The 20,253-nt window shown below is 43.8% G+C and overlaps 2 protein-coding genes and 1 long non-coding RNA gene across 3 annotated transcripts; 1 reads left to right on the top strand and 2 right to left on the bottom strand.

Annotated features, from left to right (window-relative positions):
• Nucleotides 1–166: 166 nt before the first annotated feature.
• On the bottom strand, nt 167–4,797 carry dnaaf2 (dynein axonemal assembly factor 2). Its single transcript, XM_052086199.1, has 2 exons — nt 2,740–4,797; nt 167–532 (listed from the first exon to the last, which is right to left on the bottom strand). Exons 1-2 carry the CDS (start codon nt 4,795–4,797, stop codon nt 167–169), a joined length of 2,424 nt encoding a protein of 807 aa, XP_051942159.1.
• LOC127614821 (uncharacterized) lies at nt 253–9,077 on the top strand. The gene is made up of 2 exons (XR_007966709.1): nt 253–390; nt 3,848–9,077. It is a non-coding gene; the product is annotated as an uncharacterized LOC127614821 (long non-coding RNA).
• Nucleotides 7,671–13,701, bottom strand: klf11b (Kruppel-like factor 11b). Its single transcript, XM_052086216.1, has 4 exons — nt 13,479–13,701; nt 12,558–12,845; nt 10,208–11,063; nt 7,671–8,414 (listed from the first exon to the last, which is right to left on the bottom strand). The coding sequence occupies exons 1-4, from the start codon at nt 13,515–13,517 to the stop codon at nt 8,113–8,115; spliced, it is 1,485 nt and encodes a 494-aa protein (XP_051942176.1). The 5' UTR covers nt 13,518–13,701; the 3' UTR covers nt 7,671–8,112.
• Nucleotides 13,702–20,253: the final 6,552 nt, after the last annotated feature.

Below are 20,253 nucleotides of genomic sequence, written 5' to 3'. Positions count from 1 at the left end.
CGACTAAACATTTGTTCGCACCCACACAACTCATCAAACAACCGGCAGAGAGTGTTTGCACAGTTGACAGAAAAAGTCTACAAAGTCCTGTTCAGGTGCCAGGTTTTTGTGAGGTTTTTTTTTGTGTTTTTTGAAATTTAATCTACAACCGAGCAATTCTTCAGCCTCAGTCAAGTTCATACATGAGGGAGTTCTGGAAGAGGAATCCCGCTGATGTGGCGTGATCGTTGATCACGGTCACGTTTCCATCTTGGTCAATTTCTCTCAGTGAGACAGGCGGTGGCTTCTTGTCTGGTTCTGGTTTTTGGATGACCTCCTTTTCCGGCAGGTCCTCCTCATTTTCCCTCATCCTCACCTCATCCTTCGTCAAGGTCGGGGTGCTTTCCTCAGGTATGTGCCTTACTTTGTCGCCTCCTCCCATGCAAGAAGCTTCTTCTGGTGTCTCACTTAGTTCTTTGGTGTTTTTCAAGCTTATATCTGGAGTGGGGATTTGACCAGATAGTACATCCTCCTGTAGTGCATCTAGTTCCATCTAATAAAAAAAACATATTGCTTCATGAGTATTTTTGCCATATAGTACAGTGCAACGTCTTGTGTCCAGTACTGAGAAAGTGGTCAAATTTGTATTTACAATTGACAACATAACTGGGACAGGACTGGCAAGATGTCAGCAATTCTCACAAACCTTTGGCCCAGTAAGCATTTATTATCGCAGCAGTTCTCATACTTTTTAAACTAGGTACCATCTCACAAATATTTAGATCTCCAAATACAAACACAGTGACCAAAATATGCTAAATGCATTGACAGGCCCACACCTTCATCAAAATCGAGGCAGGGTGCATTTAATATTTTAGTTAGCCACTGTAACGGGTGCAGAATATGAACATGAACGAAGCACGTTTAGAGAGGAAAATTAGACTGGACTTAAATATTGGAAAATAATAGCACTTAACTTTTTTTTACGTCAACGTTCGAAAACAAACTTTCCTAAATGATTGAATGCAAAAGTATCTCAAATGTAAATGCAACGGAACTGTACTTAACAACTATACCCTGCTGGATTTAACAAAGCTGACACTTTTGTATTATTAGGCAAAGCTTGAACATTAATTTAGTGATTCTTTCACGTACGACGACACCACAAGCGGTACCGGGACCGCACTGACAGTCACTCAGCTGAAGGAATAAGTCTGTCATTTCTACCGTATAAAATGCCACTCGGTGGCAGTAGTGTTCCGCGGGGATCTTCATTGTTCTATTTGAATCTGGCTGGAGTCTTCAAAATGTGAGCTGTGCTGTTGTGGAGCCAATGTGTCATCAGATCTCATAGAAAAGGTAATTACAGCTACTTAGTGGCATCAACAGCTATTGTGAGTGTAGGTGTGGTGTTTTTAAGTGGATGCTACACCCACTGATTAATCGGGCCACTACATCAATAGAGAATGTTGGTGGTGGAAAAGCTGGACAATGTTCTCTGTCAGATGTCTGGAATTTGTGCTTCATTTGTTCTTCTCATTTTCAATTGGCAATCAAAGAAATGAAAAGGAGAATAATTATTTCAGTTGTTTGTTTTAACAAAAAATAAACAATGAGGCGGCCCGGTAGTCCAGTGGTTAGCACGTCGGCTTCACAGTGCAGAGGTACCGGGTTCGATTCCAGCTCCGGCCTCCCTGTGTGGAGTTTGCATGTTCTCCCCGGGCCTGCGTGGGTTTTCTCCAGGTGCTCCGGTTTCCTCCCACATTCCAAAAACATGCGTCGCAGGCTGATTGAACACTCTAAATTGTCCCTAGGTGTGAGTGTGAGTGCGAATGGTTGTTCGTTTCTGTGTGCCCTGCGATTGGCTGGCAACCGATTCAGGGTGTCCCCCGCCTACTGCCCGAAGACAGCTGGGATAGGCTCCAGCACCCCCCGCGACCCTAGTGAGGATCAAGCGGCTCGGAAGATGAATGAATGAATGAATGAATAAACAATGAGATCAATATAACGGATTACTCATTTCAGTTTTAGGCTCAGATTTTTTAAACATGTAAAATTCTGCTCCATTTTCTGATTCTAATATTTAATTGTTCAGGTTGACGTGATCTGAAAATTGGTTTAAGTGCGCAGTTTAGGTGATGTACAAGGATACGTATTGGGGTTGAAAGTCCGGAGCAATTTCGCAGAAAGGTTCTTTGTGAAAATATGTATCTAGAAAGTCTCCGTTTAAATCAGCGTTTCTCAAAAGTGTGGCACACTTGCCACTTGGGATTCAAACTCTGAAGCAAACAAATATTAAACCATTATTCATGTAATTTTTCATGTTCCTATAAAAGGTCAATGTTTGTTTTTAACTGTATACAGTATAATGTTGCGTCAATCATCTACTTTTTAAGAATAAAACCTCTGCCTTCCCTTTAATGAACTCCTAATGTCACTGACTTTTAATATGTAACAACACTAACTTATGTTAGTACTTGGAAAACTGTATTCTGCCCCCCAAAAAATACATAATTGTCCATGATATAATTTGATGGAATGTGGTTATGGCTGGCTTGATTGTGCCTGCTAACTATCTTTAATCAGATCGCATTGCAACCTGTGACCCGTTTTTCCAACTGTAAAATTCAAAAGTGACAACCCCGTTTCCCCATTTTTGGGGGATGTTCGATTTTTAAAAAAAATGAAAATATCAGACTTTTATTTTTGATTGCTGAATTAAAATGGAAAGGACGAATGACACAAATGGTCAGGACTCACCTTCACATCTTTCTCTTCGGTCTCTGCAGCTTCTTTCATATCGTCGTTCCTCAGTTGGGTGCTTGAATCTAAATATGCATTTTCTGGCGCCACAGAAATCGGCAGTCGCTCAACACTTTCTGTGTTTATTTGAGAGTGCATTCCCCGCAGTGCATCTTCTTTCACTTGCGTCTTATTTTTCTTTTCACTGTGGTTGATCTGACTTTCTTGAATGCACTGTACACCCCGTTCTCCAATTTCCTGTGTGTCCTCCATGTTTCTTTTCCCCATCAGCTGCTCCTCTTCCCTCACAAGATACTTACTTTCATTTTCAGTGAGGTTGACCTGACTTTGTTTCATGCGAAGGCCATCCCGTTCTCCAGTTTCAAGTGTGTCCTCCTCCGCAAGATTTTCACATGTTCTCTTCTCTGTCAATTGCTCCTCCACACTACTATATTTTTCTTGCTGATCCGCCATCTCAGCTTTCTCACTCGCGTCCTGATCTTTCTTCACCTTCTCTTTTGTTTCTGCTGTTTCTCGCATATAGGCATCTTTTACTTGAGCGCTTGAATCTGAAAACAAGTCCACATGTGCATTTTCCACACGACAAGAAGGTTGAGTGGGGACCACGGGTGAAATCTGGAGCAGATCAACATACGTTGGGTTTTCTTGATTAGATTCAATTGTCTGTGGCGCATTTGCTTCCCTCACTGAATCCTTTTTATTATTTTCATTGAGGTTAACCAAACTTTCTTGAATATAAAGAGCATTCTGTTCTCCATTTTCCTGTTCATTCTCTCTTCTCTTTTCGTCAACTCCTTTTTCCTCCTGCACAAGTTCTGTACCTGGTCCGTTCTCTTCCAGCTGCTCCTCCTCACCAATATCTTCTTCCTGATCTTGCATCATGATTTCCTCACTGTCAACGCTGTCCTGGCCTTTAACCACCTCTTCTTCAAGTACTTGACTTTCTTCAGCTTGCATCTCCCGTTCCTCCGTGACACCTTCCGTCCCGTTATTACTCCAGCAAAACTCCATCACCTCATTGGAGGGAAGGACGGGCAGCGTGACCGTCAGTTGCCTTCTCTGCTTGCTGAACTTGGCTTCTCCTCTCTCCTCGTCCACTGGGTAGGACAGAGGCAGCTCCAGCCTGTAGGCGGGCGTCTCCGACTCCAGCAGCAGAGTTTTCTCTTTCACTTCCAAGCTGGCATCCGCCACTGACTTCAGCAGAGGTACGTCGATGGTGATGACAATCTCTTTGGGCCTGGGGCTCTTTCCGGAGTCTCTGGAGCATCTGAAGTCCTGCAGGTCAATGAATGATCGATATTTTATGGTGTAGCTTGGTTCAGTGGGCAGTTTGCTTTTCTCATTCTTAATTTCGAAGCTTTTAGGTTTGGGATCAGGGCAAGTTTTCAGGTTTTTTTCATCTGGGTAAGGAAAGGCAAGTGGGTGATCTTCAGGAGGTTTGGCTGTATATCCAGGGATGGGTTTACGGATTACACAAGGCTGAGGTGTGCCCTTGTACTTTGTGTTCATCTCTCTCACATTGTTTTTGTCCAGCGTCACCTTAAAGGCATCCTGGATTCCCTGAATGGCCGTGCTGATCACCATTTGCATGAATTCGGCCTTTTTGTTTGCTATGTGGAGGGTGTCAGGGTGGAATATGACATCATAGATCATGATTTTGTTCCCTTTTGGATCGGTGTCTTCCCTTCCTGGGTGAAGATTGTGAGGCAGTGACCAACAGTGCCCTCTGCGACCATCCTCAGACAACCCCCACTTACACTCAGGCTTCCCAACTTTGTCATTCGCACAGATGTTGATGTAGCACTTCTGCTTGCTGTTCACGCTGGTCCTCAGGGCTCTGAATGGCTTCGGGTGGATGAACTCAATGTTGTTTCCCCTCTCCTTCTCCAGTATAGCAATCTCCTCCTCATAGATTCTCCTATTCTCTGGATCGGCTATCTCCTGGGCATAATCATTCAGCATTTCCCTGAATTTCTCATCTTTAAACGCCTTTGTCAATCTCCTCATTTCATCTGCTGTCATGTTGAGCTCTTTTAGCTTTTCCCCGATCTCCATCGTGAAGTACGGCAATCACAGAGAACCCAGGGAAATAAAATTAAAGAGGGTATATTACCACAACAGTGAAGTTTTTGCTCTTAGATCACCTGCAACGAGAACCCCCAGAAATGAACGTTTGACATCAGTTCGGTAGTATTATAACCTCCGCGTAGCTAAAATTATCGTGTATTTTTTTAAGTTAAAATATGCTTTTCTCCAGTTTGTAAAATAGCACCTGTAAACTACAACAAATATGGTGATGTTGCAGCCTTTAATAAACTAGTAATTGATCTAAAGAGAACTACGCTCGTGACGAAAATACTACAAGTTAGCTTAAATTGCATATGTGGTATACTTTTGTGGCGTTTGAACTTACCGTGCATTTTTCTCGAATTGAATGCACCCAATATGTCTTTACTCGGATTTCAGAACGCTTGCCGTTACATACTACGGAAACGCTAACACAATAGAGGTCTAGTTTCTCTAAGAGCCCGTTCTCTTCCCTAAAGTAGTCGTGCGTGTACTGTCACCATAGCAACCAATACATCGTTGATACAAGGAAGACATAACTTAAATTTAAAAAGATAAAGAAACGGTTTTTTACGTATGTCCAGGGTTCATATATGTGCTCATGTTATTACCTACACAAAGAATAATTAATATTTACATATTATTACTCTTTCCCTTTTTTTTGCCAAACGAATCGATTGAGTCACGTGACTTCTCATGTATCCGTAAAACCATTTTTGGTAACATTTATGACACGTTTTGACTAAGTTATAATTGAAGTAGTGAATTTAACTTGTTTTTTGTTTGCTTTAGATTTTTTTTGTACAAGTTAGGATAATGTTTCAGTTCAGCCACCATGTGTCGCTATTGACCGCGCACCTGGGAACTAACCGAACCGTGAGTAAGTCGGTCAGTAAGGCAAAGGGGCGGGTGTGGAGGCAAGCGATTTGATTGGTCGCGCCCCCGACAGTTAACTTTTCTCTCTCTCTGATTGGAAGGAGGGCGCTGTTGTTCGGTGAGACCACGACCATGAAGAAGCAAAGAGGTGTCAATGGGAGGCCAATACTGGCACACTGGATGCAAGTTGTCTTAAATAAATACTATTTTCATTACATTAAAAAACTAATAAGTTAATCGTAACGAGGATAAGCTGTTTCGAAAATGAACGAATGGTTCATTATAAGTATTACAACGTGATGCTCTGAGTAGGCACTAGTGCTGTTCTGAAAGTAGTGCACCTGTCATGCGACATGACCATTTTCTAGGAATGTTGTGGAAGTGATCATTTTATAAAAATAGCCAGAGATTTATAGAAGCAAATGTTGATAGTGAATGACTCCCCAATTATCTTGAGAAATCATTTACATAATGAGTGTCTTTGACATAAATAATTTACATAATCAAAGTATTCATAGTGCATCATAATCTGTTTTCAAAACTCATATGTCAAGGTGAACTTGATCAAGCAAGATCTTCCCCTTTGCCACGTGATCAAAATGAATTGGATCTAATCAGTGGTGAGCCGTGCATTTCAACCTTCCGCCTTCAGTGACGTCACATACATTAACACAATATAGGCTCGTCAAGCAGCATTTAATTTCAGGAGCATTTAAAACCATCAAGTATGCATTCACAATTAAGAGCAGGAAACTTATCAGGTGAGCTGATTTACTTGATACATTTTTGTATCTTTGTCATTTTATTTCGTTACCATTAATCCTAACGAAATAAAATAACAAGAAGAAATGTAAAATAAAATTCATTTACTCACCAATGTAGTGCCTATTCACTGAGCTGCAGATCTACGCGAGTGTCCGCAAACGTTTTTAAACGCACCGTAGCTTGTAAGTGCCCAGCCGTGCTCTGATTGTTTCCTTGCTGCCTTGGTAAAACAACTTAAATTGGTAAATCCAGTGGAAGGTCCGTCTTGAAAATGGTGTGGAAAGTAGTCCTGCAACCAGATCAACGTCTTCTCCTTCGGCCATTTTGGGTCAAAATGCAGCAACAGCTCCCTCTAGCAGGCGCTAATCCAATCACCGAACGCGCACGTCCAGTGTCGACGTCACTCGTTCTAGCTGGCCCTGGTACGCAGACTCGTGATCTGATAGGCTATTGCAACCTGACTGTGCACATTCATTTACAGCGCACAGGGGCCTGCTCTGTTTAATCTGATGGGCCGAGCAAGTTTAATTTACCTGGCAACACAAGCTATCTGAAATATGATTGGTTAAAAACTCTACCATAATAAGAATGAGTTATTTATCGAGTGGCTTTCAATGTTATTTAAAATAACACCAAAAGCCACTTGACTAAATGGAAATAATATGATGTAAAGAATACAGAGAATAATGTTGTTTACATATTTATGAAAATTAAATGAATTAAATTTATGTTATTCTCAGAAAAATAAATTTATTAGGTTTACTTTTCTGAGAACGTTTAGGCCAACAGAGAAGGTCTTGCTCGCTCTGACGGAACGCTACTGGATCTAATGGTGTGCAAAAAAGGAGAGAGCACACTCGGCATTTTTTAGTCTGCCCTGACTCATTGAGCAGTCTGGCGGCCTGGTGAATAAACAAGACATGACGTCTCTGCGTGGTCTTACAAAACCAAGCTTTTATAGCACCGATAAACCAATCACTGGGCCAGAAAGGAAGCTGTCCCACATGCTCGTCAGCAGATTCGGGAGGATGCGCGTGCGAGCTTCAGACCAAAAAAGGGCGGTGAGGGTGAATGGTGTGACACGCAGGATGTGGGAAGGCACCACTCAGTGTCTTTTATGGAGGATCGCTGACTCAACTGAGAGCCCACACCTTGTTTTTCCTGGATTTGATACTGGAAAACTCATGACTAAAAGTGGAAAACCAACAACAAAGACAGAGTGAACAGTAAATGAGTTGTCTTTTTAATTACAAATATGTATTAAATAATATGAAAGGTACACATAGGGAGGTATGCAGTAATCATGAAGGTATTTATCATAGTAATGGCGATTACGTATGAATATTTACAATGTTTATATATCTGTATATGTACGCGTATATCAACACGTTCCTCAAACAGGACACGCAACAAAACATTCACATATGTGTCACAACAAATAAAAAAAATGCTGCGGAAGGGTGGGAAAATACGAAATTCCAAGTCGTACAAAGGCTTTGGCAAAGAGTGCATCCTTTAACAAAAAGAATCCTTTTGTGTAAATGTACAAATGAGCAGTCGAGATGTAAAGGTCCAGTGCATGTTTTTTTTTTTTTTTATTCCCATGAGTCAAGACGGCCGTATGTGCTGGGCCACTCCCTGCATTACTCAAGTGTTCCTTGCCTACTGAGAGCCGGCAGGTACCAGCATGCTTATTGTAGCCAGGCTGGGTTTGGCGGAAGGGTTCTTGCCGGTGGCCATCTTGTTCAGGTTCCGAACGTCGGCCTGCCAGGTGGGAATTTTCTTGGTGGTCATGTGGCGCCGGGCGTGTTTGGTGAGGTGATCGCTGCGCATGAATCGCCGATCGCACACGGGGCACACAAACTTCTTCTCGCCGGTGTGCGTCCGCCGGTGCCGGGAGAGCTCGTCAGAGCGGGCGAACCTTTTGTCGCAGCCGTCCCAGCTGCAGCTGAATGGCTTCTCACCTACACACACACACAAAAAAAAGGGGGTGGTCTTTTTAGCAAGTGTGGTACATGGACCATAAAATCACTACTTAAGTACAGTTCAGTTGTATTTCACTTTTTAGTTCAGTACATTTTCATGTAACCTTGAAAAACTATTTCTTTTATAATTTATGAACCACAAATAATGTGTCGTTGCTGATCTACCTGTGCCAGCAACATAGTGACAGACAGGCATATAGTGAAGCCTCGCCTATTTGCGGTTCACTCTTGACGCTTTTCATTTTTTTCTGTGAAACCCAGACAGTAAAACCTCATCAATCGCTAGTTCAAAGTTCTCGGTCCGGCTCTTTCACGGATTTCTTTTGTACAGTTAATAATTATTCTGGTCTATCTCCCATCTATTAGCAGAGTAATTCCAGCATTGATCACTAGGTGTCTGCACACCAATTACCTTTGAGACTAAATGTGAAAGAAGAGGAAGTTAAAAGCAGTGAATGCCACCCGCTGTGATCCTGCTTTATACACCTAAAGAAAGTGACGGCTGAAGGTTCATTGTAATGTACGTCTTTGGATTTGTTTGGGGAAAAAAAACTGCGGGATTGGAACACCGTTACACCGTTGCTCTCTCTAAATATTTGAAATGTATTTGTATTATTTTGTCAGTATGTTTAAAGACTTTTTTTAAATTAAGTCCTGTAAAGTTATAAATAAAAACATGCCTGAGGAGTGTTTAACTGGAGAATTTCTAGATGTGGATTCACTTATTGCTGGGTGGTTTGGAACATAATCCCCACAATGGAGGGGATGGATTATTGTACTCTAGTACAATACTATTTGCTGAAAAACTCGTCTACTCTCGTATTGTATGCTCTTTCTATCCTATTATAAAACACCACATCAAAGCTCTGGCTAGTAGGAAAAGTGTAATTGATGTTTAGGACACCGTCTTCCTGCTCATCAATAATCTAAAAGTCAATGTCTCCCCATCCGTTCACAACCTTGGTATCATAATACACTTCACCCTCTCGTTCCAATCCCATATCAATCTCATCACTAAAACATCCTTAATCCACCTCCGAAACATTCCACAACCCCATCCCTCCTTCTCCCACACTACAGCTCTTTGTACTTCTTCCACTTATCTCGACATAGTACAATATGGCCAGAAGTTTGCTGCCCACCTCCTCACACACAACCTCTCCAGGGAACACATCACTTATACTCTCCAGCAGCTCCATTGGGTCCCCATCCAACATCAGAATTTGAGTCAGGAATATCAACAAAGTTCTGCTACTGAGCTACAAGTCCCTCTGTAGCTTGGCCCCTCCTTTAACTCTCTCATTTCCTGCAATACCTCCGTCCCCTCCACTCTGCACTGCTGACTCCACCTTCCTCTTGCCCATCACCCACACAAATTGCCATACCTTGGGGGACCGAGCCTTCGCCACAGCTGCACCCGACCTTTGAAACGCACTCCCACAACGCACTCCCACAACCCACAACCACTAGTCAAATCCCTTCTCAAAACTCACCTGTTCAAATTGGCTTTTCTTTTATTTCCATTGTTTGTTGTTTTACTGTTGTCTGTTTTTTCTTTGTTTTTGAATGTCCTAAAAAGCACTATACAAGTCCAATGTATTATTATTTTTTTAATTATTATTATTATGCATATCTTTGTATGTCGGAGGAGGAGCTAAGTTTAGCCTGGGTTGTTATTGGACATTACGGAGCGTCTTTGCTGCAGAATGCAGGGACATGTACTTCAGGTGCACTTCTGTGACAGCTGCACTGAATTCCCCAAAAATGCTCACCCGTGTGTGTGCGAAGATGAGCCTTGAGATGCGAGCTCTTGAAGTACGTCTTCCTGCAGCCGGGGAAGTTGCACACATAGTTTCTCCGGCGGGAAAAGTCCATCTTTGTGGCCGCGCCACCACCGCCGCCGCCGCCGGGCCCCGTGGGTATGTAGACGGGGGCGGGGGCCAGTGGGAGCAGTTTGGTGTTGCCCAGCGTCATGACAGTCTGAGGGCCATGAGGGACCTGGGAGACCGAGGACTGGGGAAGGACCAACATGACCGTGCCCTGAGGTACCGCTGAGCCCACGATGAGGGACTGCTGCACTGCGGCGGGGTTGGCAGAGGTAGGCTGGGGTAGAATGGGCGCGGAGGCAGTCCGGGCCCCGGTGGCGGGCGTCTGGACTGCGCTGGGGATTAAGGCTGATATTATACCTGATTGACCGCTAAAGGGGAACATCTGGCAGATGATTTGAGGACTGGTGATTGGAGGCGGTGTCAGGCTCGCTTGAACATGGGGGCTGTTTTGCGGTTGACTGTGAACAGGAACGGGGGTGGGGACATTGTTCAAAGTGGGTTTGGGAGGACCGGCCTCTGTTGTTGAGGGTGTGTCAGGAAGAGGAAGAAGAGGAGATGGAGAGATGACACTTTGCTGCTGGCGGGCCATCGCCTTCTCCAGATTTGGGGTCACCGGAATGTGGTATTGGCACGGGGAGCTGTCCGCTGTGTGGCGGATTACACTCGTCGCCATGGACCTGCAAGGAGGGGCGATCGAGGGCGGGCTCTTGGCCACGGAGGTGGCGGCGCATTGCGAGGGAGCGCTGCTGCTGGAAGATGAGGTCTCGGTGAAGCTGGGGCTGTGAGGTGGAGTCATACACTGTGACGAGAGCAAAGACAACAATCAGGTGGGATGTCTTTTGTGGCCGTCTCTAGTTTGAAAGAACAGACATTTTGATGATCCTGCATGCAAAAGGAGAATTTGTCTAAATTCAAGCAATGATTTGCAACCAGTGTGCCGTGAGAGCTCATCAGGTGTGCTTTGGGAAATCAGAATTGCTTTCAATTCAAGTTTTTGACAACCTGAATTGAGCCAATTTGTTGCGCACCACAAAATTGGTGCATGTTCATTCAAAGCAGCGTTGGGTTAATTAAGTACATTCGATCATGTTGTGGAAGATCATGCCTGCCAATACAAGTCACTGGCATAGATGATTGACCAAACATATATTTTTTCAAGAAAAACATTTTTTTTAGACGGGCGAGGTGAAATGGGATGATTTCCCACAGCATGTTAATGAAAACTGATCTTCCCCAAACTTTTCCAACCCAAAATTACTCAAATCATCCAATTTCCGCACCCGCTTTTGGTTGGAGGTCACAACAACCTATCATCACTAACTTTAGTCAAGACATGGTGAATACTACAATTTGATTAGCTGGATCAACTCGGCAGATCTGCATTTCATACAAAATCGGTGATTGGTTGTAATATCAGAATTGGTCGTTTCATCAACGATGTCATTGATCGTCTCTGCAAAATTAGAAATTACAGCAAACACAATCTTGTTCAGCCCCGAGACGTTCAGTGCTGCCATTGTTTTCTCAATATATACAGTCGGATTTTTTGTCCAATTTTGGGAGTGGGAATTACATTTTTTGAGTTCAACATTTTGACAAAATATGAAGTGTTTAGTTGTTATCATTTTTCCCCACTGATTTTTTGTTATTTGGAAGCCATTCCAGTACCAATCCCTTGCTGCTTAGAGTCAATAAAGAAGTTGGTTAAACAGACTGGCTAAATTTGCCCATCTTCTAATCGGGTCAGTGATCGTTATCTTTTTTTTTTCCTCCCCACTTGCCGATTGGCTCCAAAATTGTGATTGTGAAATAGAGCTCCTGAACTCACTCCAACTTGTTTAGTGAGCACCAATGCAGCATTCACTGTATTACATTAGACCAGGGGTGCCCATTAGGTAGATCCTGATCTACCGGTAGATCTAAGACAGGTCCCAAGTAGATCCGAGGAGTGTCGAGAAGAAAAAAAACCAACAACCATTTGTGTGTCTTTGTACATGTTAGTAATATATTTTTTGTGTTAATATACACTGCACACTAATCATCTTATCAGTCTCATTTTCACTAAAAAAATATTTAAAAAATAAAATAAAGCAGGTAAATCTTAAATTTCTGTGTGTGTGTGTGCGTGCGCGCGCCAGTAAGGGTAGATCCCGTGAGGTTAGTTGATCGAAAAGTAGATCTTCAATCCAAAAAGTTTGGGCACCCCTGCATTAGACATTAACCAAAAGGCTATTTTCCCAAAAAATCCAACCCTCGGCATTCAGGACCATATGGTTAGTGGTGAAAATCTTACCAGAGAGGAAAGGGAGACAAAGTCTTTTGAGGGCTCTGGGAGCTCGTGTGGCAGGATGGAGTCGCAGGAATCTGAGGCCGGGGTCAAGGGTCGGGGCTTGCAAGGGTTGGGCCGGTTGCCACCGACAAAGTGACCCCAGGAGCTCATGCACACCAGCGCCTCGGCGGCCTCCAGGTCCGTGTACTCCAGACCGGGAGAGCATCTACTGTTGCCACTGGGGATGGGTTGCTCAGCGATGTCGTGCCTCCTCCGCTTTGCGTAGGACCCGCACTGATCAGTAGACTTGTTCTGAAGGAAAGGGCGGCATAAATGATCAATTTCTGACTCAGGTCGCATCACAGCGCGGAAATATCCGGAGAGCTGATGGGTTGGACTGGCTGCTCAGTCATTGTTTCCTGTATCTCAACTCGCAAATGAAGTGAGAGGGTGCAGGGCTGCTGAGTGACAACACCCTGGCCCAGCATGCACTGCCCCACATTTGGAGCCAGGACACCACCTCCCATGGCCAAATATAGACCAAAGAATGACGTGCTTCCCAGATGAGCCATGTGAAATCCCCATAAAGCAGGTTTGCCTCCCAGGACGCTTGCTCACACCTATTTCACTTTCTGGCAGTAAACGAGTCCTTTTGAAAGATTTACATGCATACAAACGTTCGTGGAAAAAGAAAAGAGTTGTATGTCGGATTGACATTGCCACAAATCAAAGGATCGGTAACGAAAATATGACGAAATGTAGAAATATGTGACGTAAGTTGCGATTTCGCGCTAAAGGGATGCTGTCATTCTTCAAAAATGACCACACGTATGGTCACGTTGACGGTTAAGCAAGTCATGACAATCAAACGCTCATTAACAAGTTACGGTACAAAAATAAAGGCGTCACAATGGTTAAAACAACTATTTTGGGAAAATGTCTTACCCCGCGAGGGTCCATTTCGATATACTTCCGGGATGGCATGCGTGAACAAAACGCTCAGATGTCACTTTTTCTTGCTGGTCAAAGCCCAGTTAAGTGAACAAAGAAACGGCGCTTCCCGGTGCCGCTGCTTGTGCTGAGGCAGGGCTGAGGTCGTTTCTTTTTTTTCCACCACTCGGACTGGCTCCCTCTTTTCTCTCAGCTGTGTGAGTAAAACAGGGGGCGGAGAAAAAAAAGAAAAACAAAACTCGCAACGCGCACCAGGCGGGTGGCAACACTCGGCCAATCGCAATGGTGTGTGTGCAGCGTCTCGGCCAATCGGCGGGCGGCGTGCGCGTGGACAGTGCGTGCTCAGCGGGCGGTTGGAGGAAACGGGGTGCGTGGCCGTTGGTGGGCGTGGCCTCGCGAGTCAGCAGTGTCAGAGTAAACCCGGTGAACTGCTATCTGTTAAACTAGGCGAAAGGTCGATCGAGTGTATGCTGCCTTCAATGACTATGGGAATTCAAAGCTATCACATTAGAAAGGACGATGTCCAATTGTAAACGCAAAGGGATTCAACAGTTGAAGTTTATTTAATAAAGATAAAATAGGGGCACACAGTTTTTGGGACTGAAATTCGGCTCAGGACTTTTTTTATGGAAGTGTCGTTCTGTGCTTGCATGGGTTTTCACTGTCTTGCTCCCACATTCCAAAAACGAACAGGTACATTGAAGACTGTAAATTGTCCTCAGTCTGAATGGTTATCTGTTATCTGCCCTGTGATTGATTGGCGACTGGGATTACATGACAACCAGTGCCCCACCTACTGCCCGAAGACTGCTAGGATAGGCTCCAGCACGGCAGCGACTTTCGTGAGGATAAGCCGATTAGAAAAATGGATGGATTGATTGGCGACAAGTTCAGGGTGTACCTTGCCTCTCATCCAAAGTCAGCTGGTTAAAGCTCCAGCTCACCCGTGACCTAATGAGGACAAGCGCCATAGGATGGATCAATGGATGTTATTTGAATCTCCCCTTTGACTGTATGCTATTTGAGTACCCCACTCAAATGATAGGACAGTTTTCAATATGGCGCAGTGCTGTCCACACTACTACCATGATAAGAGACAGCAACGAACCATTTGGAGCCTACTTTGTTACCTTCCACCGCTGGATGAATGCGATAGAAAATGGCAGAATGGATAGATAGTAGCATATGAGAGCAATAAGCAGTGATTATTTTAATAATCTGTCAATCAATTTATTTGCCTCCATTAATTCAAAAACAGGACTTCTTTTTAAATTGACACGACAGAAAATGCACATACATTTGAGATGATTGGTTTACCGGTTTGGTCTGTAACATGTCTTTTTCTAAAGTAACAGCAGATGTTTGCAAATGTGTGAATTGGATTAAACACAATGGTAATCAATCTGCTTTCAGAGAGGACGAAAGAAATCTGAGAATATTGACTACCGATGGGCCGAAAATTCTGAGCATTTGAACAATTTGGTTCCCTAAATGGTCATCAAAGATAATTTGTTGACCGCAATATACCTCATTGAATTAGCATGCAGCAAAATTTGGTATGTGCTGCCTGCCACCACTGCAGACTCGTGTCTCTGTATCTGCACTGCTTTTTGTCACAGGGTGTGTGTGTGTGTTCCATATAGACTAAGCATGACAGTAGGGTGCAATGAGGGCAGTGTGTGGCATTGCAGAGGAACGGGAGGAGTGAAGGAGTGCATGCAGTGCAGGGGTGGGGATGGTAGAGTAAATGTGCGACAGGCAGCCCGCTCCCGACTGCTGTTTGCGCTCGAAAGTGGGGAAGTCCGCTTCAACTTCGTCAGGGAATCTGGAGGAAAGGTTATGCGGGCCCTAGCCGGGCCTCCGCATGCTCACCTCCTCCCGTGTGCCGCCCCCCGTCCAGGAAGCCCAGGAGTCATCGAGGATATGGTGGGAGGGAAGGGGGCGTTGCCCGAGCAGGGTTAAATATACCACCCCAAGCATTTTACAAGCAGCTCCTGCACAGTCCTCTGACAGGCGACCGAAGACCCACAGTTTCACTTGTACACTGGGTCCTCACTTTAGAATATCCCCAAAGTACAGTATGAGGTTTCGAGGTTAAGAATGGCACCCAATGAACTAGTTTAGAATCAGAACCATCTTTAATGGCGTAGTATGTAAAAACTGTCAGTTGTAGCCTCCGTCATGACAAATCCCCTCTTTTCCCAAACTAACTTTATAATCTCACAATGTACCTCAATAATAATGCTAATTAATACTTGGATGAAGCAAAAATTCCTTCAATTAACCGCCCCTGCCCCCCCAAAAATATAGGTGCAGTAATTGTTTTTGACAGTAAAGAAAAGAGGATTGCTGTTCGTAAACACTTGACTGTTTAAGTCCGAAGCCTTGGTGTGCTGATTGATACAGATCTGACGTTCATCTGTCCCATCAAATCAATTACTTAAACATTCTTTTCCCAGCTGAAACACATACTGTTTGAAAAATTCCATGCTGCAAGCAGGCCAAGAGAAGCCTATCCATGCTTTTATTGGTTATTCTAATGGTCTTCTTCTGACTGGACTGCTTCAAAATAACATCATATAGCTGCTGCCCAAAGAAAGCTGGGATAGGCTGTGGGACGCCCTGTGACCCTTGGGAGGACAAGCAGATCAGAAAATGGATGGATGGAGTTTGAGCGATAAAATCTTACGCGATACTGATTTTATCATGCGTTTATAGCTATGACGTTTCACAGGGGGGGAAAAAAATCAATTTGTTCACATACTGTGTATTACGAAATATATTATTAAATTCTGCTGGGCAACTGACTGGCGACCAATTCAGGGTGTAGTCACCTTCCACCCAAAGTCATTTTGGGTAAGCTCCAGCATCCCCTGCGACCCTGTTCAGGATAAGTGGTTTTGAAAATGAATGAATGAATATGGATAAATTACATACACAGAGAAAAGATGGTGTGTTGAATTTAGTCAATTTTATTTTGCCAAATGGTTGCACAGCATAAAATCCTCCTGATGCAGTTTATTATAATTGTTGTAATATTCTTGTTCTTCTTCTTATTATTATTATTATTATTATTTTGAAAACATGATGTACTATAGAAAAAAATCGGAGGCAGATTTGGATCAGTACAAAAAAATGTTCTAGAAAAGTTTACTCGCATCTCTGATTAAAAAAAAAACAAAACTGAAATAAACAGGTTGATCAGTGGTATTAATTGATGGGTGACCAACAACTTTTACTTTCAGCTTGTCAACCAAGCAAACCTATCGGTACGTTGATCAAATCAAACATGATTCAAGTTCATATTACACAAGAACCAATAATGCATTTTCTCAAGCGCAGCCGTGGTGATGATGTCATTGTTGTGAACATGGTGGATGCTTGGTGGAGCTCAGCAGAAGTGGCTTTCCTCTCCCACACATGAGCAACAACAACACATTCCACCACAAGCCACCGCTTCCTGATTGGTCAGCGGGAGACACTGAGGCCAATCTGCTGCTAGGAGACACTGATTGCCCGCTTGCTGGCTGGCTGGCTGTTGTCATGGCAACTAGAGGAGCAGGAGGCAGCGTTGCCAGGTCTCCCGACGGTGGAGCCTCCCCTGGAGACGCACTGAGCATGTGCAGCCGCCTAATACCACTGTTGCTGCTGCTGCTGTGGGCTGCAAAATCTGTGCAATTGCCATCACGTTGGTGTTCAATCACAATGCAGTCTTGGTGTTACTGAGTCCACTTCCACTTTGCTGCACTTCACCGGAGATGATCACTGCTATTTCCAATCCACACAAGAAACAAAGGAGCGCTTGTGTTATGTCATAACAAGTGTGGACACAGCGAGTTCATCGACTCCCAGCAGGACGTTTTCAGTTTTCTACCTTTGAGAGCGTTTCTGTGAATGCGGCTCACCCATAGACAACATGTGCTGTCAAAAAAAAATGTTTAAATTGGTGACCTGCCAGAATATGGTCAGTGTCAACCTGACGTCGCTTGAAATTATTGTGACAGGAAACGTTTCAGCACTGATTTGAATGGTGTCAATAATAATAAAATGTCAGTTGAGTTTCACACACACAGCTGACGATAGACGATCGTGCCATCTGACACTTCACATTTCAATAAATGTAAACATGGACGAATGATTGGTGCAATAAAACATTTAGCGTAAAAATCTAACACATTATTAATGATTACTCAGAATATTTGCAATTGTGTTTTCATGAGCATATTTTTATTTCATTCATTCATCTTCCTAACCGCTTGATCCTCACTAGGGTCGCGGGGGGTGCTGGAGCCTATCCCAGCTGTCTCCGGGCAGTAGGCGGGGGACACCCCGAATCGGTTGCCAGCCAATCGCAGGGCACACAGAGACGAACAACCATTCGCACTCACACTCACACCTAGGGACAATTTAGAGTGTTCAATCAGCCTGCCATGCATATTTTTGGAATGTGGGAGGAAACCGGAGAACCCGGAGAAAACCCACGCAGGCCCGGGGAGAACATGCAAACTCCACACAGGGAGGCCGGAGCTGGAATCGAACCCGGTACCTCTGCACTGTGAAGCCGACGTGCTAACCACTGGACTACCGGGCCGCCTATTTTTATTACATAAAGGTGAATAATGACACTACATGGTTGTGTTCATGGTGTTGATTCAAGCATTCAGTCTTAATAATAATAATAATAAACCAATATTTGAAATCAGGACCCTTTGACTGGGAGGCAGACACGCTGACCACAAGACCAACGTGCTGCTATTCATGTAGATAGTGAATGTCCTCAGCTGCTCCCGGATTTTCCCTTTTTTTCTGCCCAATCCGAATATATCAAACGCAAAGAGCTGGCTGGCTCAACGAGCACAGCAACAGAAAGTGTGAGGTGAAATGAGGACAAGTAAGGAAAGTTGGCTCAGTGTCTGGAGAGAGGGATCCAGAGAGAGGGAACGTGAGAGAATCAAAGACTGAGAGCAGATGGCTTTATCCTAAAGGGATAAAAATTATGTGGCGGGGGTGGAGGGGTAGTATGGTCATTTTTGGGTTTGCTTTGTTTGAATGATATCTACATGAGACATCCTTCACACTTGACTGTCACCGCCGCCATCTTGTACCGGGCTGTCTACATGTACTCTGGACACACCCGTGATAATTATGATCACGGGCATGTGCGTCAGACCAGCGCACAACTTGTTAAGTGACCTAGTTACAACAAAAACAATTATGGAAAGATTTCATATTGACAAAATGACAACACCAAAATAAATTGACCGTAAAATGAACCCCAAAAGCTCATGTGTAAGAGTAACCCTATCATGCATCCTGTAACCTAATAATATGATAAGCCGCCCACTGTAGTCACCGCTGTCCGTGAAAGACAAAGACGAAAATGAAAGTCATTTTCGTGACGATTGTAGTTAATTTTTAATTAGTTTTATAAACGTAAGATGTTGTTTCAGTTAGCTTTGTTTCGAGGGGGGGGGGGTTCAAAAGCATTTTCGCTTTTACTTTATTTCGGTCACTAAATGTTTTTGGAGTTTTTGTCTTTGTTTTTTTGTCAGTTTTCATCAACTATAATAACCTTGACAGTGACTTTTTGAGAGGTGGCATTGCACTACGTGGGATCCAAACTGCAGGAAAGTATGACCAATGAGACAGTAGAAGTAGTCGTAGTAAAAGAAGTAGAAGGAATAGAAAACGCTTGCCATGATAAAAACAATTCAAAACCTTTTCCACCAAAAATGAAATCCTTTCGAGAAGTGAAGTAAAAATAGACAACTGAGATATTGTTTGCAAAAGTGTGCACACCCTTCACATAAATGGGGATGTGGCTGTATTCAGACTAAGCCAGTCACATTCAAAGTCATGTTAAGTGGCTCTTTGCACACACCTGCCACCATTTTAAGTGCCTCTGATTAACCTTAAACAAAGTTAGGATGTTTTAGTAGGCTTTTCCTGACATTTCACTTTTGGATTTCTTACTTTTCAGCAGAGCCTGGTGGTTTTGTGCAAATGCTGACTCTTATTTATGGACTCTTCTTTGTTATTTTCCCCACCAGTTTTACTATTATGTGATTTCCACTACAACTATCACAACTACATACATTCATTATTGCATTATAATTTGGTCAAAGACTCAAAGGGTGGAGGGATTCGTGAAGGGAGGCTACGTTCAAACTTGTGGTTTTAAAACGGCAAACATCCGTATCCCATTTATCAATGGGTGTGCACACTTTAAAATCCTGAAAAAAACTGGTTCAGATCCCAATGACTTCAATAACCTACGCCCCATTTCCCATCTTCCCATCATCTCGAAAATTCTGGAGAAAACTGTCGCCTCTCAGCTCCACTCCCACCTCACCGACAATAGTCTTTATGAACAATTCCAGTCCGGCTTCCGTCCCCGTCACAGTACTGAAACAGCCCTCATAAAAATCACAAACGATCTTCTCATGGCAGCAGACTCTGGCCTTATCGCCATCCTCATCCTCCTTGACCTGAGTGCAGCCTTCGACACAATCTCTCACCCCATCCTCCTCAATAGACTCTACCATAGGCATCACCAACACCCCTATACATTGGTTCCACTCATATCTCACTGGCCGCTCTCAGTTCATTCAACTTGATTCTTTTTCTTCACAATCCCTCCCCGTTTCTTCTGGTGTTCCCCAGGGTTCTGTCCTCGGTCCGCTCCTCTTCATTGTCTACCTCCTTCCACTCGGAAACATTTTCCGCAAATTTGGCTTACACTTTCACTGCTTTGCGGATGACACCCAGC

Source organism: Hippocampus zosterae, chromosome 14 (genome assembly GCF_025434085.1).
Source record: "Hippocampus zosterae strain Florida chromosome 14, ASM2543408v3, whole genome shotgun sequence".
Lineage (NCBI taxonomy): Eukaryota > Metazoa > Chordata > Actinopteri > Syngnathiformes > Syngnathidae > Hippocampus > Hippocampus zosterae.
The sequence above is the reverse complement of the archived record's forward strand: the minus strand, read 5'-3'. Positions and strand labels throughout refer to the sequence as shown.

Excerpts from the sequence above, each read along its gene's own strand:
- dnaaf2 (XM_052086199.1), bottom strand. The coding sequence starts at position 4,797 with ATGGAGATCGGGGAAAAGCTAAAAGAGCTCAACATGACAGCAGATGAA. Across the intron at positions 533-2,739 it reads CCGAAGAGAAAGATGTGAAG|ATGGAACTAGATGCACTACA; the intron begins GTGAGTCCTGAC and ends TTTTTTTATTAG.
- klf11b (XM_052086216.1), bottom strand. The coding sequence starts at position 13,517 with ATGCCATCCCGGAAGTATATCGAAATGGACCCTCGCGGG. Across the intron at positions 12,846-13,478 it reads TCGAAATGGACCCTCGCGGG|AACAAGTCTACTGATCAGTG; the intron begins GTAAGACATTTT and ends CCTTTCCTTCAG. Across the intron at positions 8,415-10,207 it reads TCATCTTCGCACACACACGG|GTGAGAAGCCATTCAGCTGC; the intron begins GTGAGCATTTTT and ends GTGTGTGTGTAG.